Source organism: Ammodytes marinus (genome assembly GCF_949987685.1).
Source record: "Ammodytes marinus genome assembly, chromosome: 17".
NCBI classification, from domain to species: domain Eukaryota; kingdom Metazoa; phylum Chordata; class Actinopteri; order Uranoscopiformes; family Ammodytidae; genus Ammodytes; species Ammodytes marinus.
Genome location: NC_137221.1, coordinates 11,080,564 through 11,090,677, shown reverse-complemented (window position 1 = coordinate 11,090,677; position 10,114 = coordinate 11,080,564). Strand labels below are relative to the sequence as shown.

General features: G+C 40.2%; 1 protein-coding gene across 1 annotated transcript; it reads left to right on the top strand.

Moving 5' to 3' along the window:
* Positions 1 to 5,100: 5,100 nt before the first annotated feature.
* LOC307264433 (kelch-like protein 10) lies at positions 5,101 to 9,778 on the top strand (the record flags this gene model as incomplete). Its single annotated transcript, XM_080045844.1, has 5 exons — positions 5,101 to 5,252; positions 6,029 to 6,512; positions 7,671 to 8,288; positions 9,117 to 9,266; positions 9,419 to 9,778. The coding sequence occupies 5 exons, from the start codon at positions 5,101 to 5,103 to the stop codon at positions 9,776 to 9,778; spliced, it is 1,764 nt and encodes a 587-aa protein (XP_079901970.1).
* Positions 9,779 to 10,114: the final 336 nt, after the last annotated feature.

The window sequence follows — 10,114 nt, the reverse complement described above, 5'->3', positions numbered from 1 at the left end:
CAACAGCCTTTTGATTTATAACGAGTCAGCAGAAATGTAGGCTCTTTGGCTATGAGCTTCACGAAAGCACAACTGGACACAAGATTTGTATATTTAAGCAGCATTTCTCTTAAATTGAGCAAAATATGTGCGTGAATCACCTACTTTGGCGTGTATCTTCCACATACTGTATAGCCTACACCTTGTAAACATGTTAAAGTCAGATATTAAACTCTTGTAGTTTTCATGTTTCACTACAATAAGGAATATCCTTGCAAAGTTTCCTTTAAAGGTAAATGCAAACTAATTCAATCCCCTGCTAGCACCAGATTACCTCAATATTTTGGCGCATAAATAATTCCTTCTTGTTTTAGGTGGAAGTGCTGATGTTGTCAGTCTTTTTAAATAAAAACTAGAGGATGAAATTTATCTGCTAAAGTAACAGAATGTATCCTCAACTGGCCTTGTTGAGGCTTCCTAAAGGACTGAATCAGAAAATAAATGAAATGTGGCTTGAAATAAATACGTCTGATGTTTTTCTTTTTAGCGAGGCTCACTGGTGTGAATGTGTGTGAACAGAAGGTAATGGAAAACAGCAGGTTTGCTCAGCCAGCTTAACCCTACAAATAAAGGTTAATGAAAAACAAGCCCTTAAACTGAATGTGTAATTTCTGCAGGAGGCTATAGAGCGTTTAGTATAGGCAAATCTCACCTGTGTGTGTGTGTGTGTGTGTGTGTGTGTGTGTGTGTGTGTGTGTGTGTGTGTGTGTGTGTGTGTGTGTGTGTGTGTGTGTGTGTGTGTGTGTGTGTGTGTGTGTGTGTGTGTGTGTGTGTGTGTGTGTGTGTGTGTGTGTGTGTGTGTGTGTGTGTGTGTGTGTGTGTGTGTGTGTATGTGTGTGTGTGCGTGCGTGCGTTTCTACAACCGCAAGAAACCCTGCAAAGTATTTGTATAATTATGTATAGAACAAACGACTGCACACACTCCTGAAACCGAACAAGGTATTACGTATTCAAAGGGGAATCAACAGTTGAAGAAGGAATGAATGGAGATATGAATATGGATCAGAATGTTACCTTTTCTGCTCCATCAGCTTTTTTTTTTTTTTTATTAAGAAGCATTGCAGCACCACAGACCTACTTTCCCTCTCCTCCTACCCCTGCATATTGCACCAGAGTCTTTGAGGCGCATGTAAAAACGGCTCTGAGCAGAGAGAAACTCATAAAGAAAACATTTGTGTCACTGATTGCTCATCTTTCAGTGCACTTTCAGGTCAATTAGATATATTTACAAAAGTGTGATGATTTGAGGCAGAAATGTACTTATAAGTTAATATATGTATTCATTTATACAAATGTATGCGCTACTATTTTTTTTAAAATGTATGATTTGTAGTGTCACTCTTTGACAAACAGGATCAAAAACATTGAAAGACAATTCATGGTTAACTTTCATTGAGGCTCATACTACTGAACTTCCTAACACAGCTTCTCCACCGAGTTAGCATTGCCATCCTATAATATTGGCTGCTGAAAAATATATGAAAATTGATACAGTGCAACCAGACAAGTCCTATTTCTCTTCTCCCTTGTCCAAACATTACGCCTAAATTACCCATGGTGCCATTCAACCATTGACAGTTGGTCTCAAAGATTAGGGTGTGTTAAGCTAGTGCTGATAGTCTCTAGCAGAGATGAGGAGGGGGCTACAGAGGTCCAGTAAACACTTATTTCTAACCCCAAACCCCCAGATTAAAAATAAAAATTGTCATCAGCGACACGACCATCTTCAAAATGTCTTCCTACTCCTTTTTTTGGGGCTAAGAACAGATTGAAATGATCTGTCTCTTTTTTCTCTCCAACCGTTTTTCCCCCTTTTTCAATGTAGTGCTGCAATTCACCATTTATCTGACAAACCCCCTGACTAAACAGTCTGACCCTGCTGCAACCAAGACTTTATTAGAACAGTCTAAGATGTGTTAAACCTGTGAGATTTGTATTGTCTGTTGGCACCTCCAGACTAAATCTTATAACTGGAATTGTTCTAAATCTTTAACAGGAGTGATGAGGAGACTGCCACGTTCCTCAAATATATACATAACAACATAAATACCTTATTTCCATCAATTTTTTTTATATCGTTTCATTCCTTTGAGGGTTGACTGGCCTTATTTTAATGATGCTAAAAAGGGCACAGCATTTAATCATGTTGTGCCCTTTTCTTCTGCAATGCTTTAATGACACCCAACTGTAGAATTAGCACTGAGGAGTGTTTATCTTGATGCACCGAAACCCTTATATTCACATAGCAGTAGTTGATGGAGATGTACATTAATTTGTTTTTGTTTTTGCCAATTTTCTATTCACGACCAACATTTTAACTTTCTGTTGGTGAGAGTTGGGTATTAAACCCTCCAATTACACAGTGCAAAAAAAACAACCAAAACAAACAAACAATACAAATATGTTGCACCATATTCGTCTTTAAATCTGACTTTGCTGCAGCCTGAGAGTCAAGTGTGGCTGGGGGCTGTTCTATGAGCAGAGGTCCAAGTTCATGAGAGATTCTTTTTGCTAATCTGTGTCCACATTTTTGTGACAGGCAACAGGGATCAGAGCAAGGGGAGAACATTGGCGTTGGAAGTTTTTTTGTACAAAATGTGGTTGGATTTTGTCTACTCTGTATTTGAAATATTTCATTTTAACAGACATTTAAAGCTACAGCGAGATGATAATTTATGAATCAGTAGGATATGGTAATGGCAGATAGATCCACAGACAGGACGTGGATGATAGAGCAATAGAGGTTTTACTGTCTGAATAAATTGTAACTGACAAGCGTAATTCTTTTTTTTCTACTTGCATTTATCAAGCTCTTTTAGAAGCAATTTAGGTCCTGATGAAGTCCGTTTCTACCAAAGTAGACACACACACACACACACACACACACACACACACACACACACACACACACACACAGAGTGATGTGTATTGGCATCATACATCTTCATTAGTGTCTAGTCATATCGCTGTTCTTCTCACACTGTGCAGTTCCAGTTTCTTTGTTCCTGCCTCCCTCATGAATGATAAGATCTGGGAGTATTAACACTCTGACATATTTAGGCGTAATGACTGATATATGCTCAGAGGAGTGTTCAGATGGATATGCTTGCTTAACCTCACGTAGGAAATATTCTTAAGAGAGAGAGAGAGAAAAGAAGGAGAGAGGCATGAATGACAAATACGACTCCATTATCATTTTACTGCAATGAGTAAAATGTATGGCAACAATTTTTTCCCTGACTGATGCAACTGTTAATCCTGATTTTTGAGATATTTTTGGTGGGGCTGAATCTTGTGTTGCTATCCAATAATATGCCAGTCAACTAAATAATTCAACCCAAACAATGATCGTTCCCTAAACTACAAGATATTTAACTACAAAAGCAAACCTGTTGATGGTGCTAGAGGAAAATCAAGAGGATCTCCAGAGCCAGTGTAATTAATCAATTCCGAACCATACAGGCCCATATAAAATGAACCATGCATTAAAATATAATTATCCAAAGGTTTTTGCCAATACAAATTCATTTCTGTCTCTAAGAAATCTTTAGAATATGATGTAGTAGGGTCTTCAGGGATATTCAAAGAGATCCTAAAAGGAAAATATGTATATCGGGCAAAATATGTTGTAATGACATTGATAGATTGATATATTGAATAGTGTAAAGCAATAGGTCGTCACAGTAACCTTTCAAACAGTAGTCACTCCATCATGGATCTGTTTTGATAAGTAATTAGGGAAAAAGGGCTTGATAGTCATTGGTAGTGATGAACAACTCTCAGCTCACTTTAGTCATCTATAGTTTGAGTTGTTTGCTTCTGGGGCTGTTAAAACTTGTTTCCCACTTTTGAACATTCGGCTCACGCTGCGTCTCTGAATGTTTTGACATCTCACTCAGTTTTTTTTCCTTCAAGACGGATGAGAGAGCGAGTGATTTGAGAAACCAGCACAGTGACCCCCAGTTCAAGTGGTTTGATGAAATCTCTTTGATTACAGTCATTTTTTCTCGACTGCCTCATTGTCTTCTACGAGCACCTCGTCAGATACAGTTTAATCAGAAGTGGCTGTATTTAGCAGCCGTTCATCAGCACATTGCGCTCCCCTACTGTTTTACTGCATACACATTCCACATTCCCATCACGGCAAAGTGTTGTGAACTGAGATCAGATTTTTCCTGGCTGGGGTTCTTTACTCAGTTAACCAAAGTGTGTTACTGGTTTTATTGTGTATGTGCTCCAGAGGATGTCTGTGTCAATGGCTGTGTTCGAGTTTTTTAATTTAAAACAAATGGATGACGGCTGGATTTTCTTATGTTTATAAATATCGAAACCTTTGATATGATTGCAAACAACAACCTCAATAAAAAAAATTGAGTTCAAACATCTCATAAAGCTCTAAAACAAAAAGTGAACATTATCATCCTCATAAATGTAGAACTTGTGGCAGATCTGGTGTAATAGATTGCATTAGATTGCAAAGGTGTACATAATAAGATGGCCAAGAAGTAAAATGACTGAGCTGCTTATTTTACTGGTGGACCTCTGCAAGAAGAACTGGATATAGGAGGATATACAGGAGTGGAGTGAAAAATCAATAATGTGCATTTTCCAATTACCTTATATTCATTATATAAATTGGAGTCAAGGTTCAGTGCTAAAACACTCCACCTTTTTCAATGTGTTTTTCAGCAACATTGCGTAACAGTGTTTACATTGTGTTGTAGCATATGCATAAAATGGTCACTTTAAAAGGGGTTGGTTTGATATCAACCTACTGTAAGGCTGATGCACTGTACGTTGGAAACTAAATTATAAGAGGAATTAATAAAGTTAACGCTTAAATGTAAATATAATTTTTACAGGTTGAATGGAATGTTGCTGTCAGTTCACTGTGATGTCATAAGACTGATTCCATTCTTGAATCCCATCATTATGGCTGAGTGTGTTAACATTCCATCTTTACTGAACACATGAACAAACCTGTTTAGACAATCCTGAGACAAACCAAGAACAACAAAAACGAGTTAAAAAAAAAGAAAAATTGAAAAAAATTAATTCAGCATGAGTGACCAAGGTGCACCATCACACCAGTCAAACTCAGTGTTTAGTGATCTACGTATGGAGGGAGACTTTTGTGATGCAGTCCTCAAAGTTGAGGATGTGGAGTTTAAAATCCACAAGGTCATCCTGTGTAGAAGCAGCCCGTACTTCCGGTGAGTTGAGTAATCTACAGTATATATCAGGCTCAATATCAAGCTGATCAGTTTGTATCCTTCAAACGAGCAGGAAAACAAAATAACAGTAAATGAATTATCAGTTGCTCAGCTAAGTCTATAAAACACAGCAAACACAATAGAAGTAATGAGCTCCATTGATCCATGGAGAATATGTGATAAAATAAGTTTGACATAAAAGAGGATATGAAACACCTGATGGACACCTGAAAGAATATACAGAACATATTTTACAGGATAATTTAAACTTCACAAGTTAAAAAATATTGCTCATTCCCTGTGTACCTTCACACAGACAGTATAGCTTCAGATGTTAGTTCAAATTGAAGGTGTTTTGTCCATTCACTATTTGGTGAACTTTTATGTCAGTACAAAAAAAAATCCACTTTCATGACGTGAAATTTGAGGGGTGTTTGAACATTGATTGCATGTTGGCCTCTCGAATCTTGTTAAATTGATTTTACGACTAAAGTGACAACATGGGTGAGTCAAGTTGCAAAAATACCCTGTATGTACTTAGTTTATGTTAGGCCTTAGGAATCCATTCAGTGCTTGTGTTTCAGTTGTGGTTTAAGGCCAAGTACACTGGGAAAGACACCTTATCTTTTGCTGCTCTTTTTATTTTGTCATCTGTTATCTGTTTTGAAAACTGGCTCAAGCTTTTCTTGTATTATTGTTATCAGTGTGAAGTTGAAATGAAAATATGACATACAATTTATTTTTAAATCCTCTGCTGTGGTCATGCTGACCCACAGAGCTCTCTTCAGGCGCTGGTCAACCCCAGAAAAAAAGGTCTTCAACATACCGGGGATGTCTCCTGAGATGATGCAACTCATCATCGACTTTGCGTACAATGGCTCCATTACTGTGACGGAAGAAAACGCACAGGACCTGCTGATAGCTGCCGATCAGCTCAATATAATGGACGTTGTGCAAACTTGCTGCAACTTCCTGGGGGAGCAGCTCTGCCCAAATAACTGTATAGGCATCTGGCAGTTTACCAACGTCTGCTTCTCCTCCGAACTGCAGCGCAAGGCCTACCGCTACATCATTGATCACTTTGAGGACGTTGTTCTCAGTGAGGAGTTCCTGCAGCTCTCTGTGCAGGAACTCACAGATATTCTTGGCAGAGACGACCTCAATGCAAGAAAGGAATGTACTGTGTACGATGCCGTCATGCACTGGATCGCTCACATACCTGAAGAAAGAGAAGGACACATCACTGTACTCCTGTCCAAGGTATGAAGACTGTTTGTCCTTACATGTAGTTTAAATTTACATTGTCAGAATAGACATGATTGTGTTAGCCTGACTGCAGTAGTAATCCATACTGTAAGACTTTCAGTTAAACTTTAGGCACATTTTAAGACCAAGTCTAGCACTTTTAGGGTGCTCTGCTCTCACACCTGCAGTTCTATTATTTTGGTCCAGACCAAGGAAAGAAAAGTAAAGTCTGGTTAGTGTTCAAACAAACAAACAAACTCAGAGCTGTGAGCTTGAAGTCATATGGATTGACAGGTAATTCGTTGACTGGACAGTTTTGGCGAATGACTTCCTGCATCATCAGCACTTCACAGACCCAGGTGGGGAAATCAATTTCTTACTGAGACTGACAGCCAGTCATGCTGCACTTAAAGTGTACCTTGTGGGTTTGTCTATCTTCCCTGGTGTCACATAGAGTTTGAGAAGAAATAAGTTGAGACTGCAACAGAACATCGTTTATCATGAACAGTATTGAACTGAAAAAAGCAGTAGAAAACATTTGTATACAGGAATATAACACTGCTTTGTTGCCATGTTTCACTAGTTTCAATCAAATGTATTGGGAACATGTTGTAAAAGAGACAGAGTAGGACAAAGTCCTCTTTACTGTGCGATGATCAGGAACAATTCACACACTTATGTGCTGACATGCATGTTGATACTATGGCTGCAAACTGATAGGCTATACATCACTTTGATTGATTGAAAGACCCCTTAACGGTTTGTGGTCGTCAGATGGATTTTAATAGCAGTTCAGTTTTTGATTGTATGCTATACAAAGCTTTAACACCACACAAAAAAAACGCATCAGAGTCAGCAGTTATTTATTCCACACCAGAGTTCAATTGACAGCTTTCATTAAGGTCCAAACAAGCCAACCTAAACACTAAAATGAACCCGAGTTTGTTTGAAGAAGCAGGTCTGGAGTGAATGCACCCTACATTTGGTTTTCAAGACTTACTCAAGAACAAATGGGCTTGGTGCCACAGTCAGGCTGGAAGAGTCTGAAAGTATTGAGAAGGACTCACACTGACACCCTTTTTTATAAAGGTGAAATTCTGGTCTGAAAACTAGACTAAGTACTACAGTCAATTTAAGCCAATTGAGATTTACGATCCTGTTTTCCCTGTGTAGGTCCGTCTGGCCTTGACAAGTGTAGAGTACATCAGGATCAATGTGATGTCCAATGAGCTGGTGAAGAACAACTCCGAGTGCCTGCCTATGGTGACGGAGGCAGTTCAAACCCTGTGCCGCATCATCACAAACAAGCCCACTGTGTCCGGTATGTCTAGCCCTCTCACTCGCCCTCGACTGCCTAATGCCATCCTGTTTGCCATTGGGGGCTGGAGCGGTGGCGACCCGACTAACGGCATTGAGGCGTACGATATCCGCGCAGACCGATGGATCAACGTGACAAACCTCCGTGAGCGGCCCCGTGCCTATCACGGCACCGCCTTCCTAAATGGCTTTATCTACTGTGTGGGTGGCTTTGACAGGGTGGAGCATTTTAACAGCGTTCGCAAGTTTGAACTGAGCACACACACTTGGCACGAGGCAGCGCCCATGTACTGCCGTCGCTGCTATGTCAGCGTCACTGTGCTGAACGGCTGCATCTACGCCATGGGAGGTTACGACGGTCACGTACGACTCAGCACTGCAGAGCGCTACAGGCCCGAGGTCAACCAGTGGAGTCTCATTGCACCCATGCACGAGCAGAGGAGCGATGCCAGCTGCACAACACTCAACAACAAGGTGGGTTAGGGTAAGGGCCGGCTGGGAATGAATCAGAGAAACAGGAAGTACAGAGAGAAATGTGCTAGTAACAGATAATGAACATTGCTAATTCGATATTCTACCTGTTTGAAATGAGACCTAGAGGCTACAGCCCCACTAGTGTAAAGAGGACCAAAATATTAGATAAAGTCAAGAATCCACAAAACAGATTTGACCTTTTGCAGCAGTGTTTAAGTAAGTGGAAAATTGGCTAGAGGGTAGTGTCAAACTAAAGGTCTCTCAACCCCTATCCAAAGAACTGATGTTCTCTGTGCAACTTTTCAGGATTGTGTGCAGCATTACATACTGTTGCATGTAAGTAGAAAGGTCAACATGTTAAACATTTGGAATTTAAAAACTGGATTTTTAAGGCATATGCCAATCTGTTAATACAGAAAACTTAATCACAGATGGAAACCAAGAACAGTGTAATCGGCAAATAAACTTTTTGTCGGATCCCGAAATTAATATTCAATCACAAGAGAGAACGCTACAAACCGACACCCGTCTCACTCATGGTCTCACTGTCAGTGCACGCCAGAGGACAGATGGATGAATGTTTATGCACCCACAAAGGTAAAAATCCTTCCCAATGTCTGTTTTGGTGGTTTTTATCATGTTTTATCACAACTACTTATCTGAGATGGTGCTAGATAACTCACTGTTTGAAGACTGCAGTGCATTAATGTGGTGACGTAGGGATGAGTGAGGGGACTGCTAACTGCAGTAACTGACAGGAAGTTAGCTAAAAGAATCATTACGCTTACCGCACCTTTAATTAATCAATGACGGTCCTGTTCTCTCCAGGTTTACATTTGTGGTGGTTTCAATGGGAATGAGTGTCTGCAAACATGTGAATTCTACAGCCCAGAGACCAACCAGTGGACCAATATCACCCCCATGAACAGCCGGCGCAGTGGAATTGGCGTCATTGCATTTGCAGACCAAATATTTGCAGTAAGTACGTGTAAACATAAAACACAGTACATTATAGTTGTATTTTATTTTAACTTAGATACTATCGGACCCATTGCTGGCTGGTGTTCTTTCTTGCGATTCCCTCTTTTTCCATCTCCATTTGAATGTGCAACCTTTTACCTTACCAACAGGTTGGTGGTTTTGATGGCAACACCCGTCTGCGTAGTGCTGAGGCCTACAACCCCCAGACCAACAGCTGGCACATGGTGTCCTCCATGTTGACCCCGCGCAGCAACTTTGGCGTGGAAGTGATCGAGGATCAGCTCTTTGCTGTCGGGGGCTTCAACGGCTTTACCACCTCCTATAACGTGGAGTTCTACGACGCCTCAACCGATGAATGGACGGAGGCATGTGACATGGAGATTTTCCGCAGCGCCCTGAGCTGCTGTGTGGTGTATGATATCCCCAACCTGTCCAATTACGTCATCCCTCGTGACTCCCTGCCGCTTTTACATATTGACGATGATGTGGACTCAGGAGACTCAGTCTAAGATATTAAATACATTTCTTTATGCATCGAACTGCGGTTTCTCCTGAGATTTCTTTACCTTTTCACAGGGTTTGATCCAGCTGCCACCATTATAGCACCCCTAGATCAGATCAAAAACCAAGGCCAAGATGAATGGTGTTAGAAGGCTTCTCATTTTAAGATTGTCTTATGCTGTAGAACACGTTTTTCATATGGTATATGGCTGTTATCTAGTAAATTTGTATGAGTCATTTAAACAATATTTAATAACTGAATGACAATGAGAGACCAAAGTCAGAGGAGTGGAGGAGTAAAATAAATATGGGAGGGCAAAAAGAGAGTAAAGAGAAAGAAAAGG